The sequence below is a fragment of the Entelurus aequoreus genome, linkage group LG18 (genome assembly GCF_033978785.1).
Source record: "Entelurus aequoreus isolate RoL-2023_Sb linkage group LG18, RoL_Eaeq_v1.1, whole genome shotgun sequence".
Lineage (NCBI taxonomy): Eukaryota > Metazoa > Chordata > Actinopteri > Syngnathiformes > Syngnathidae > Entelurus > Entelurus aequoreus.
In genome coordinates, this window is record NC_084748.1 from 15483859 (window position 1) to 15497619 (window position 13761).

At 40.4% G+C, this 13761-nt stretch overlaps 1 protein-coding gene across 3 annotated transcripts in view; it reads left to right on the forward strand.

The window, feature by feature from the left end:
- Positions 1-11917, forward strand: part of LOC133633850 (general transcription factor 3C polypeptide 1-like) — a 40366-nt gene extending 28449 nt beyond the window's left edge. For all 3 annotated transcript variants that reach the window (XM_062026595.1, XM_062026594.1, XM_062026596.1), the window contains exons 32-41: positions 1255-1314; positions 1388-1481; positions 1550-1722; positions 3402-3806; positions 6357-6493; positions 6581-6685; positions 8345-8631; positions 8699-9150; positions 11214-11400; positions 11481-11917. In XM_062026595.1, the coding sequence (XP_061882579.1) occupies positions 1255-1314; positions 1388-1481; positions 1550-1722; positions 3402-3806; positions 6357-6493; positions 6581-6685; positions 8345-8631; positions 8699-9150; positions 11214-11400; positions 11481-11696 (2116 nt within the window). In that variant the 3' untranslated portion in view covers positions 11697-11917. The remainder of the gene's footprint in view (positions 1-1254; positions 1315-1387; positions 1482-1549; positions 1723-3401; positions 3807-6356; positions 6494-6580; positions 6686-8344; positions 8632-8698; positions 9151-11213; positions 11401-11480) is intronic.
- Positions 11918-13761: the final 1844 nt, after the last annotated feature.

A 13761-nucleotide genomic window follows, 5' to 3' on the forward strand; every position in this document is an offset into this window, starting at 1 on the left:
GACTTAAAATACTAATCAAAATTATCCAAAGATGTTTTGGACGAGTAAATGTGAGGGTTTTTGCATTAAAATAACTTATTTTATTGAATGATATATATGACACAAAAAGCACACTCTACGGTGGTAAAATAAGTGTAAAAGAAAATCTAAAAAGAAAAACTGAATTTAAATGTTTCAAAATGTTACTTAAATGTATTTTTACTGGCTTTTTTTTCTTTACTAATTTATATCCAGTTGTTCTTTTAGATTATATATAAAATAGAGATTTGGGGTTGGAATGAATACTCATGTTTTCAAATGATCGTGTTATTATTAAACGTGATTTCAATATTAATCAAAATAATCATGATTGTTATTTTTGTAATAATTGTCCATCACTAGTGTGTCTACAAAAGCATGCTACTGTCTGTGATTACCAAAGGGTCACAAAAGCATTGGCATTACCAGCCGTGGCTGTAGAAATCCCCTCTGGATATATTTTTTTTTTACGACACGTGCACTTTTTTCGTACGATCCTTGAGTACTTCACTTTACTGATCTTCAGAAACATTTTGTTGCATTTCACCGGTTTTCATTTCCTGTTCAGACTCTGAGCCAAAACAATCTGCACATAGGTGGAGTGGAAAGCTTCCGGCCAATCAGAGCGCTGCATTTTCATCGTGGCACTCATTTTAAGTCAGTGCTTCAAAGCCAACATGACATCCGATTTCCTTCAAAGTTGATAGCATCCAGCATTATGTGCTTCTGCTTGCTCTTTAAAATGTTTTCAATGCTACTCAGCTTTTATTGTGACAGTCATTCGTGTTACACTTGTCACACGGTTGTTTACAATCAACTCATCAACGCTATTAATGCTGACTGAGCACTTTGTTTCTTACCCCTATTACAACATTGGTTCTGTTGCTGCTGTGTTCAGCAAATACACAAAACAGATTTTTTTTTCGAAAGACAATCAAAAGGGTCACTGCTTCATTGGGTTGTAGTGTACAGGGATGGGGAAAAATAATGTCCAAAACAAAGTCCATTTTTTATTTATTCAAAACAAGCAAGCACCAAACAAATCATGTGCCCCTCCCATTCTGCTAAAAAGTTTGCCCATCCAGGTGCAGGTGGTCCCTTACAGACAGCCTAAGTGCCTAAATGAAACAAAACCGGTCATATTTCTGTCAACCTGATTGCATTTCATCCAAGTTCCTGCTCCTATTTTTATTGATCAGTCATGATATTACATCTTTGCTGTATTGTATTTTGCAGGTTTAAAGTGTCTGTGATACACACTGGGAAGCAGGTTCCCTGCAAAGACACATTGAGCTGGTATGGATTTAATCACGTGATGTTAGTTTTTCTTCCCCTTATTAGAATGAATGTTGTGTTTTATCCGTCGCAGCACAATGGACATTCATGCCATCGGGTTACACAATCTGATCCAGAGCACACTGGCCATGACCAACCATCAGATGAAGTCTTCCCGATCCTTCCAGGTACAACTGTCCCAATCCGTCGTTTCTTTAATGTTGTGCCTCGCTCAACGTCGCCTCTTGTCCTGCAGACGTTCCACGTTTACAGTAAGTACCAACAGGAGCTGCTGGGCCAAGTTTTCATCCAGTGCCGGAAGCGCAGTCTCGTCAACCGCCGACGCGTCTTTCCGAAGATGGAGCCCCGGAAGAACCGTGTGATGCCTATCCTGCCTATGTCCTTCCAACTCTCTCAGTCCTATTACAGGTAAGATGCCACAGTAATGGCCTACATTGCTGTAATTGCGCTCACTTTCACGTAGCGGCACGCCATCACACAGTCAGATAATTGGATAATAAGAGGTAATAAACAGCTACAATTGTGGGAGAAGTGAGTGCCGCCCTTAAAGAGGAACTGCACTTTTTTGGGGAATTTTGCCTATCGTTCACAATCATTATGAAAGACATGACGACGGATGTTTTTTTGTTTTTTTTGCATTCTAAATATTAAATAAATTTGATCAAAAGTCCGCTTACAATGGAGCTTATAGGAGCCGCGCAATTCCGTATACAAAGCCCTTAAAAAAACATCCAAAAATCTCCATTGAGGTTTTGTATACATGATTTTGTAACAGGCACATTTATAATAACATTTAATATGAATATTTACGTGTTTTGATCATTTTAAGCATACGCAGAGCATTCATTTCAAACATGCATCACAAAGTTTTTTTTTCTTTTCTTCATCACTAAATGAGAGCCAACAAACATAATAAAACATCACTTACTGTATTAAGTCTGCTGTCATTAGGATGCCAACTGCTAGGATGTTCATATATTCCCATTTAGATGAAGAATGTCTCATAATCCTCAAGAAGAAAAGGGGTGGGGGGGAGAACCAAAAGTCTTTTTGTGTCGTTCTGGCCATTTCCTGGTCATAAATGGCTGTCGAAGTTTCCCAACTTGTCGGAATACCTACTCAGCCTTCTTCTGTCCAGGTGAGAGGCATGATTTACGAGCCACAATAAACTTACAGGGAGCGAGGAAGCAGCAGACCACTCGATGATGTAAACATTGGCATACAGGAAGTGATCATGGCGCCGCTATAAATAGTTTGTCTGCGTTAGCGCTTATAATAACAATATCACTATCCATCCATCTGTTTTCTACCTAATATTTGGTTAATATTCAAGTCAGGAAAAATAAATGGAGTATTGTTGGCGCTTTTTGAATGGTTATTTATTGGATTTTATGGGCGAAATTGTGGAGCTCCCATTGGCTCCGCTGTAAGCGTTTTTTTCGGGGTCGCGGGGGGTGCTGGACCCTATCTCAGCTACAATCGGGCGGAAGGCGGAGTACACCCTGGACAAGTCGCCACCTCATCACAGGGCCAACACAGATAGACAGACAACATTCACACTCACATTCACACACTAGGGACAATTTAGTGTTGCCAATCAACCTATCCCCAGGTGCATGTTTTTGGAAGTGGGAGGAAGCTGGAGTACCCAGAGGGAACCCACGCAGTCACGGGGAAAACATGCAAACTCCACACAGAAAGATCCCGAGCGCAGGATCGAACCCAGGACCTTCGTATTGTGAGGCAGACGCACTAACCTCTCCACCGTGCTGCCTAATCACGATTAATCCAAATTTAAAAGTGTGATTAATCTGATTTAAAAGATTAGTCGTTGGACAGCCATAGAAAAAAGTTAGTGTGACAATCATGGGTACTCTAACTTTAACTTTAACTTTAACAAAAGTGACGTCCTTTCTCAGTATAGTAACACGCGACTACGTATTCTTCCAAACCGTACGCACATAACTAGTGATTATTTATGGGAGTGCGTATGTTACCACAAAATGTCGCAATATGGAAGTTTGGAAGGACAGGACTGCCTGCCTGGACCAGTGGCTAATCCGCCTGCACGTTTGTTTCCCCAACAGGTTGTTTTCATGGCGTTTCCCTCATTCCCTTTGCACCGACTCGTTCCGCTTCATGAGGACCCTCCTCGGCAAAGGCGCAGGCGACAACAAGCCCTTCGTCTGGTTCTATCTCGAGACCGAACCCAGGACAGTGAGCGGAGAGGAAGCGTTGCCGGAACCGTCCAGGAAACAAACCCAGAAGCAGGCCGAGAAGAGCGACGCAGGCGAAGGGGAAAGTGACAAAGCTCATCCGCCGCCGATTAAGGAGGACGTTTCCGAAATGCTACGCTTCTGTCTAGACTCTGTCGGGGGCGCCTGCGTGGCCTCGCTCTCGCTAATGAGCTTGGGATTGCTGTCGGTGCACTTGTCTATCCCTAAACAAATGGTGGTGGTGGACAGCAACATGGTGGACGGCGACGTCAAGAGGTACGTCTCTCCTGCTGCAGCATCATGGTGAAGCTTAGGAACGAAAGTGGCTGAGATTAGTCAAGATGCTTCTGGATGGGTCGTTGTGAACAATGACTAATTAACTAATGATTCACAAATAGTAGAGATGTCCGATAATGGCATTTTTGCCGATATTCAGATAATGTCCAACTCTTAATTACCGATTCCGATATCAACCGATACTGATATACACTACCGTTCAAAAGTTTGGGGTCACCCAAACAATTTTGTGGAATAGCCTTCATTTCTAAGAACAAGAATAGACTGTCGAGTTTCAGATGAAAGTTCTCTTTTTCTGGCCATTTTGAGCGTTTAATTGACCCCACAAATGTGATGCTCCAGAAACTCAATCTGCTCAAAGGAAGGTCAGTTTTGTAGCTTCTGTAACGAGCTAAACTGTTTTCAGATGTGTGAACATGATTGCACAAGGGTTTTCTAATCATCAATTAGCCTTCTGAGCCAATGAGCAAACACATTGTACCATTAGAACACTGGAGTGATAGTTGCTGGAAATGGGCCTCTATACACCTATGTAGATATTGCACCAAAAACCAGACATTTGCAGCTAGAATAGTCATTTACCACATTAGCAATGTATAGAGTGTATTTCTTTAAAGTTAAGACTACGGTAGTTTAAAGTTATCTTCATTGAAAAGTACAGTGCTTTTCCTTCAAAAATAAGGACATTTCAGTGTGACCCCAAACTTTTGAACGGTAGTGTATACAGTCGTGGAATTAACACATTATTATGCCTAATTTTGTTGTGATGCCCCGCTGGATGCATTAAACAATGTAACAAGGTTTTCCAAAATAAATCAACTAAAGTTATGGAAAAAAATGCCAACATGGCACTGCCATATTTATTATTGAAGTCACAAAGTGCATTATTTTTTTTAACATGCCTCAAAACAGCAGGTTGGAATTTGGGACATGCTCTCCCTGAGATAATCCTAATACCCACTACAACTATGGGAAATACTATACTTTGACTTTCACAAAGTGCATTTTTTATAAACATTTTTTAAACATGCCTCAAAACAACAGCTACAAAAACAATGAAGGCACACAGCTTCAGTCCAGAGTATACTAGAGCATACTTTCCAACCTTGAGACCTCCGAGTTCGGGAGATGGGGGGCGCGGCGGGGTTTAGGGTTTGGTGGTAGCGGGGGTGTATATTGTAGCGCCCCGGAAGAGTTAGTGCTGCAAGGGGTTCTGGGTATTTGTTCTGTTGTGTTTATGTTGTGTTACAGTGCGGATGTTCTCCCAAAATGTGTTTGTCATTCTTGTTTGGTGTGGGTTCACAGTGTGGCGCATATTTGTAACAGTGTTAAAGTTGTTTATACGGGCACCCTCAGTGTGACCTGTATGGCTGTTGATCAAGTATGCTTTGCATTCACTTATGTGTGTGTAAAAGCCGTATATATTATGTGACTGGGCACACTGTTTGTATGGAGGAAAAGCGGACGAGACGACAGGTTGTAGAGGACGCTAAAGTCAGTGCCTTTAAGGCACGCCCCCAATAATGTTGTCCGGGTGGAAATCGGGAGAATGGTTGCCCCGGGAGATTTTCGGGAGGGGCACTGAAATTCCTGAGTCTCCCGGGAAAATTGGGAGGTTGAAACAGATACCGATAATTTCCGATATTACATTTTAAAGCATTTATCGGCCGATAATATCGGCAGGCCGATATTATCGGACATCTCTAACAAATAGCATTAATTTATTAAGAATCTTGTTGCAAATTATTGCAAATGTACAGGGGTGTTCTGATACCGTTACCAATTAGCAGTCAAGAAGGCCGATAACCAATATTCGTTTGCAGCCAAAGTTATTTAAACATAGATATTTTATGTCAGTAAACAGCTGGACAAGGCTTTCAGTTGTTTTTTAACATTGTTTTTTCGAAAACGTTGGACCATTAGTGACATAATGTTTTATGCGGCGCTAATGTTGTGGTTAATCTAGCACAGCGGTTCTCAACCATTCCTACCTTGTTTACTTCCCTGACGATCTCTTTAAAGTTTTGTAATCAATCATAAATATCCATCCCATTTCTATTGGTGTCCCTCAAGCAACTAAAATGGTTCAAACGTGTTATCAAAGGGTGAAGAGTATTTTGAATATTACACATCAGGCTTAGTAAATGGGTGTATTTTTTAATGGTGTATCAGAATCAGAATAAGCTTTATTGTCATTACACAGGGTAACGAGATTGAGGTATGGTATGGTACTATTAGACTTTTTCATAATATCCACAGATTCTAGTCCTGATATTGTTTTTTCACTTCTGATACAACACTAATATTAGAGCTTTGAGTATTGGCCGATACAAATATTATACTATACTAGCAAGAATAAATACATACTATTATTTTGTAGTGTGGATAATTAGAAAATGTTTAATCAAAAGGAGTACAAAAATATGGAAATCACTAACCTATTCATTAGTAACTGTGTAGAATGGACTTATGAAAACGTATTTGAATAAAAAGAAGCATTTCCTGATCCCCCTCATCATTGGGTTCCAGTTTTGTGTCACTGGAGGAAGAGGAGGACGACGAGGACGCTGAGGAGTGTGAAGGCAAAAAGAAGATAGGAGTGCACACTCATCATGCGTCACACACAAAGTACCTGATGATGAAAGGACACTTCATTCCTGGCATCGGTACCTTTTTGATTTCCTTTCAGTTGATCCCTCCATGCTGGCATAGTTATGGACATAATAGTCACTCCACTGCTTTTATTGTTCCAGTCAAACTGCGCAACCTGAACACCACCGACAGCATCGTGGTAGAGTCGTGTTTGATTAGCATGCAGCTGAGAAACACGCCCGCTCACAGCATCCTGACGGACCACGGTGAGTGTTAAAGGTCAAATTAAAGGGTACAAGTCCCCCCTAAATGGACACAGTAGGCATTTTAGGCTTCTTTTCTAGCAAGTTTCAGCACTTTATGAAATGCCCACTTTTAGGTACGAAATGTGGGCGTGCTTGTATGTAGTATATGTTTTGGTGGCATCTTGGTCCCGAATGATCTTATTTTTGCTTGGAAATTGAAGAAATGAGCAAAATACCTTAAAGGGGAAAAAGACTGAGTCAGGACCTGTGGAAATATTTTCTGTACATTACGTGTTGCGAAGTTCCTTCTTGGAATGAAACAACTTCAATGGAGCTTTTTCACCTCTGTGGATGCGGTGCTTTCACCGAAACCTTGCAGCTTCTCTTTGACTTGGAGAAGACACACCAGTGTGTACATATCATATTAATATAATGGATTTATATATATAACTAAGAGTTAATATAATTGCATATTAAGAGTACTGTATGTGAAAGTTCGACTTCAACATTGTTTACTTCCGTGAAAACCTCCTTAAAGTTTTGTAACCAATCAGAATTATCAAGCAGTTAAAATGTGCCAAGCATGGATAAGTGTGGAGAGTCTTTAGCAAATGTTCCAATCATGCTTTGTAATGGATTTAAATGGGTGTAATTTAGAATTGTTTCATGGTGCATCTATGTTTTTTTTAATGTCTGCAAAGTTTAGTGAGCAGCTTGTGTTATGTGTGACCATGCCTGTCGACATTTTGTTTGTTGGATTTTTGTTTTTTTTGCTGCACCATGACTAGGAAAGGTTGTTTGTATTGGGTCATATAAGTAAATGCTGCTTATGCCTGTAGTCAGTGAACAATTAAAGGTCATTAATTGGAATTGTCAGGTTCAAACACTGATGACATCTGTTAAACAAGACAAGAGGCAAAGAATGGAACAGAGACATAATTCAATTTGGACTCAATATATTGAGGAGAGTCGCCCGGACATTGTATCCTTCTACAATCTCCAGCACGCTCTGCCAAAAGATTGCACTCCTCCTTCTTTATTTGACTTTCTCCTCCCACCTGACCACCGCTTCCACTTCCAGAGGGAAGTGGGTCGTAAACATCGTTGCCTTTGGCTACAGAATAGTTCAAGAGAAGAGGTTGTAAAATACTGTAGTTCAAAAAGAGTTCCATAAAATAGTTCAAAAAGACTTCGTAAAATACTTCAAAAAGAGGTCCTCTGGAAATTGTGCAGATCCTTAGTTCTCTCCGCTTTGAAGTCCTTGGGTTAGAACAATATCTTTCTGTTGATTACCATACATAAGAGAAAACAGGAACACCTTCATCTTGCTTCCCCCCCTCCTACACAGTGGAGTTTTACAAGCCTTACTCTTGGTAGGCCTCAAAGACAGCTTTTGTCTTTTTGCCTGGAACTCATTTCAACACAAAGTTTTTGTGATAACTTACAAACAATTATTCTAACAGGAATGACTCACTGTGTCCACTATATGGTGACACAATAGAAGTATCAGAAATGTCAGACTGTTAAAATGAATGCAATACCCCTGTGGGTAGTACTTTTTATTAAACTCATGACATCTTGCGTGCTAGTTTGGACACCCTGAACACCCCTGATCTGGACACTATTGGCATGAGTATAAGATAAAAAGGTTGCTAGGAATAAAAGTATCCTTTTTTCTAGGTCTCTCACCCCTGGACTTTTCTAAATGCGGCCCATCTCTGCTGCCGTCCATCCTCAGCCGCTCCATCCATCCCGCCTGCGCCTCCTCCTGCGTGAGCCAGTGTGACGCCGATCTGGTCCAGCAGAGAGGGTACACACCTCAGGACCTGGAGGCGTGTGCTCAGCTGAGAAGGAGCCTGGATGAAGCAGGCGACAAAGGAACAGACCACCGGGACTTGTTTGACCTGTACTCTCACTTCTGGCGGCCGCAGTCTGGACGCAGCAGGAGCCTGCAGCAGTACCTGGAGGTAAACCTGGAGCAGTTTGCAGCTGAAATGTCTGAAATAAACGCATGTTCCCGCTGTGCTTGTGCAGGACTTGGAAGAAAAAGGCCAGGTCTTAAAAGTTGGCAATTGCAGCGCCCGCTGGGTGCTCATGAAGCACGTCGACCCTTGGATCCTGACCGTCAGCTCCAAGACCTGGTCCCCGGCGCAAGCGTCCCTTCTCGGCCGTCCCTCCCAGCACAACATCCCCTTCCTGCGCAAGAGGCGCAGACACCGTAGTCCGCAGCGGGAAGACGACAAGGACAAGGAAGAGCCTCCGGAAAAAAAGGCGCCCCTGGAAAGTGAAGAGGACAGAGCGGGACGGACGAGCGAGACGCTAAACCAGGAAGAAAAACCGGAAGGTGAGCCAGAGGAACAGATGGTAAGACTAGAGGAGGAAGAAGCGAAGCAGGCGGCAAACGAGGTAGCGGAAAAGTGTGAGGACAAGATGGAGGAGGACAAAGACGAAGGAGCAGCATCAACACAAGAGGCCAACCTTTCTGAGTAAGTTATAGAGATCCACCAATATGTTTTTTTAGGCCCGATACCGATTATTACTAGTCAAGGAGGCCAATAACCGATATTTGGCTCGATATCCATTTGCAGTAAAGTTATTTAAACACGAATAATATACAGTACAGGCTAAAAGTTTGGATACACTTTCTCATTCAATGCGTTTTCTTTATTTTCATGACTATTTACATTGTAGATTGTCACTGAAGGCCTCAAAACTATGAATGAACACATGTGGAGTTATGTACTTAACAAAAAAAGGTGAAATAACTGAAAACATGTTTTATATTCTAGTTTCTTCAAAATAGCCACCCTTTGCTCTGATTACTGCTTTGCACACTCTTGGCATTCTCTCGATGAGCTTCAAGCACACCTGTGAAGTGGAAACCATTTCAGGTGACTACCTCTTGAAGCTCATGGAGAGAATGCCAAGAGTGTGCAAAGCAGTCATCAGAGCAAAGGGTGGCTATTTTGAAGAAACTAGAATACAAAACATGTTTTCAGTTATTTCAGCTATTTTGGTAAGTACATAACTCCACATGTGTTCATTCATAGTTTTGATGCCTTCAGTGACAATCTACAATGTAAATAGGCACATCTTCATTACTCGGCTTCCTCTCTGTCGGTTAATCAACTGTGCTTAATTGTTTATTACTGAGGACAAATGAGGTGTACTTTATGACTGCAACCAGCAGAGGTGCTGTTGATTCCGTTTTAACTAGCATAAATGTTCCAATCACAGCCAGGGTGTTTATTTAGCTAAAGCTCAAAGAGGACACGGTTATTTGGAAACAATCTGTAATTGGAGTAGTGATTGTTTTCTTATTGTGAAAACTAGAGATGTCCGATAATATCGGACTGCTGATATTATCGGCCGATAAATGCTTTTAAAATGTAATATCGGAAAGTATCGGTTTCAAAAAGTAAAATTTATGACTTTTTAAAACGCCGCTGTACGGAGTGGTACACGGACGTAGGGAGAAGTACAGAGCGACAATAAACCTTAAAGGCACTGCCTTTGTGTGCCGGCCCAATCACATAATATCTACGGCTTTTCACACACACAAGTGAATGCACTGCATACTTGGTCAACAGCCATACAGGTCACACTGAGGGCGACCGTATAAACAACTTTAACACTGTTACAAATATGCGCCACACTGTGAACCCACACCAAACAAGAATGACAAACACATTTCGGGAGAACATCCGCACCGTAACACAACATAAACACAACAGAACAAATACCCAGAACCCCTTGCAGCACTAACTCTTCCGGGACGCTAATATATACACCCCTCTACCACCAACCCCGCCCACCTCAACCTCCTCATGCTCTCTCAGGGAGAGCATGTCCCAAATTCCAAGCTGCTGTTTTGAGGCATGTTATAAAAAATAATGCACTTTGTGACTTCAATAATAAATATGGCAGTGCCATGTTGCATTTTTTTTCCATAACTTGAGTTGATTTATTTTGGAAAACCTTGTTACATTGTTTAATGCATCCAGCGGGGCATCACAACAAAATTAGGCAAAATAATGTGTTAATTCCACGACTGTATATATCGGTATCGGTTGATATCGGAATCGGTAATTAAGTGTTGGACAATATCGGAATATCGGACATGGGCAAAAAAGCCATTATCGGACATCTCTAGTGAAAACTCATTTTTGGGGTGCATGATGAAGTTGAAATGAAAGAGGGTTATTCACTAACAAGTACATTGCACAACACAGCAGCAATATTGTAATGTAGAAGTGGTAAGAAGCAAACTGCTAAAGCAGCATTAATGTTGATTTTATTGTACGGTATGCAAGTGAAACATGCCTGAGCGGCCATCTTGTGGAGTTAATTAAAAAAAATACGACATCAGGAGGTTGTCTACAGCCACAGCTGTTAGTGATATTTACTTTTGTCCACGCAACTCCAGGATAATTGAATAGAGGCGTTACGTTTGCCTGAATAAGGACATGAAGTCAGTTTGAGAGGCTATGCTGACATGTTTGTTATGATTTTCTGCCATCTAAATGTCCATCCTTTGTCCAACGCGCAGGGAAAATATATGTTTCATGTGTCGGCCTTGGCGCCTGGTGGATGGGACACTGAATCGGCAGGTGTGTAAAGGAATGCTGGAGGGCGTCCTCTTCCACATCATGTCCTGTCCTGGAATCACTGAGCAGACGCTGGTGGATTACTACCAGGGCGTGCTGCAGCCAATGGTGTTGCTGGAACTCGTGCAGGTGAACAAAACGCTCTCCTATGCTCAGCGTAGGAGGAAAACTGACCCCTTGTTGGCTCCCCGGGGGCCTTTTGTGTGCAGTCCCTCACAGAACTAGGCTGTCTGACGAAGAAGACTCTGGTTAAAAAGCCAAAAGTCACACTGTTCAGCCGCCCTGTCCCTGCAGCTAAAGTAGAGGCGGAGCCAACGGTGGTGGAGCGAGACTGCGTCTTTTATGAACCCACCATCAGCTGCTGCATCAGGCTCGCTCAGGTGCTGCCCAACGAACGCCACTGGAACGCCATGTATTGTAAATAAAATTTTCTTTTTGTTTTTAGAGGCGACGCTTAACTTACAATGTGAATTAAACCATAATACACATTACTCTTTCTGTATTATTGTTCTACTAGTTATTCTGATGATCTTATACAGTGGAACCTCTATTTACAAACTTAATTGATTCTTGAACATGGTTCGTAAATGAAAAACATTGTCTAGTTAAACACAGATAATTAACAATGTGAACATTAATAATTTCCCTGACACAAGTCTATATATATATATATGTATATATATATATATATATATATATATATATATATATATATATATATATATATATATATATACACTACCGTTCAAAAGTTTGGGGTCACCCAAACAATTTTGTGGAATAGCCTTCATTTCTAAGAACAAGAATAGACTGTCGGGTTTCAGATGAAAGTTCTCTTTTTCTGGCCATTTTGAGCGTTTAATTGACCCCACAAATGTGATGCTCCAGAAACTCAATCTGCTCAAAGGAAGGTCAGTTTTGTAGCTTCTGTAACGAGCCAAACTGTTTTCAGATGTGTGAACATGATTGCACAAGGGTTTTCTAATCATCAATTAGCCTTCTGAGCCAATGAGCAAACACATTGTACCATTAGAACACTGGAGTGATAGTTGCTGGAAATGGGCCTCTATACACCTATGTAGATATTGCACCAAAAACCAGACATTTGCAGCTAGAATAGTCATTTACCACATTAGCAATGTATAGTGTATTTCTTTAAAGTTAAGATTAGTTTAAAGTTATCTTCATTGAAAAGTACAGTGCTTTTCCTTCAAAATAAGGACATTTTAATGTGACCCCAAACTTTTGAACGGTAGTGTATATATGTGTGTATATATATATATATGTGTATAAATATATATATATACATATATAGGTGTGTATGTATATATATGTATGTACCGTATTTTCCGCACTATAAGCCGCACCTAAAAACCACAAATTATATATGTATGTGTATGTATATGTATATGTATGTATATATTGCCTCTCTGCTTGGCACTCAGCATCAAGGGTTGGAATTGGGGGTTAAATCACCAAAAATGATTCCCGGGCGTGGCCACTGCTGCTGCCCACTGCTCCCCTCACCTCCCAGGGGGTGATCAAGGGTGATGGGTCAAATGCAGAGAATAATTTCGCCACACCTCGTGTGTGTGTGACAATCATTGGTACTTTATCTTAAATATATATATATATATATATATATATATATATATATATATATATATATATATATATATATATATATATATATATATATATATATATATATATATATATATATATATATATATATATATAAAATGCATGGCTGGTTGTTTGTCTATACACAATTGAATGTCAACACAAAGTATTTTGACAACTGGTTGCATTTTCATGAAGCAGCGCATGTTTTCAGAACACCAGAAATCGTAGTGTAAATTTTAATATTCCAATGGTTTGAAAAAAAAAAAATGTCAAAGTCCTTTTCGGATATGTTTACATTGTTTATTTTCATTTCTTGTTTCTTTTTGCTTTTTATTATTACCATTATTATTATTATTATTGTTTTTGTTATTCGTTCTTGAATGGCTTTTTTGTTGTTTTTTGCAAAATTTGTTTGTTTTTGTTTTGTCTACATATTCGAAATAAACATGAAAGAAAGAAAGAAAAGTACGCTTGCGAGTCACCAACATTTCGTCTGGGATTCCGTATCAAAAAGTGACGACACAGAAGAACAGAAACATGAAGTTTGCGTCCGTCTCGTGGGTGATGTGTCGCGACACCTTATCTTGATTCTCACCGCTACTCTTCGGACTATAGAAGAGATCAAATTTGGTATTGTTGTAAACGGCTGTAACATAGAAATGTTTGTCAACATTATTATGCTCCAGGCAAAAACATGTCTACATAAATGTTGATTTATGAAAGTAAGGCCTACATTTTCTAATTGGCTTGATGGGTTACAATTATCAATCAAATCTTGGAGAATGATTAAGTGAAGTGAAGTGAATTATATTTATATAGCGCTTTTCTCTAGTGACTCAAAGCGGTTTACATATAGTGAAACAC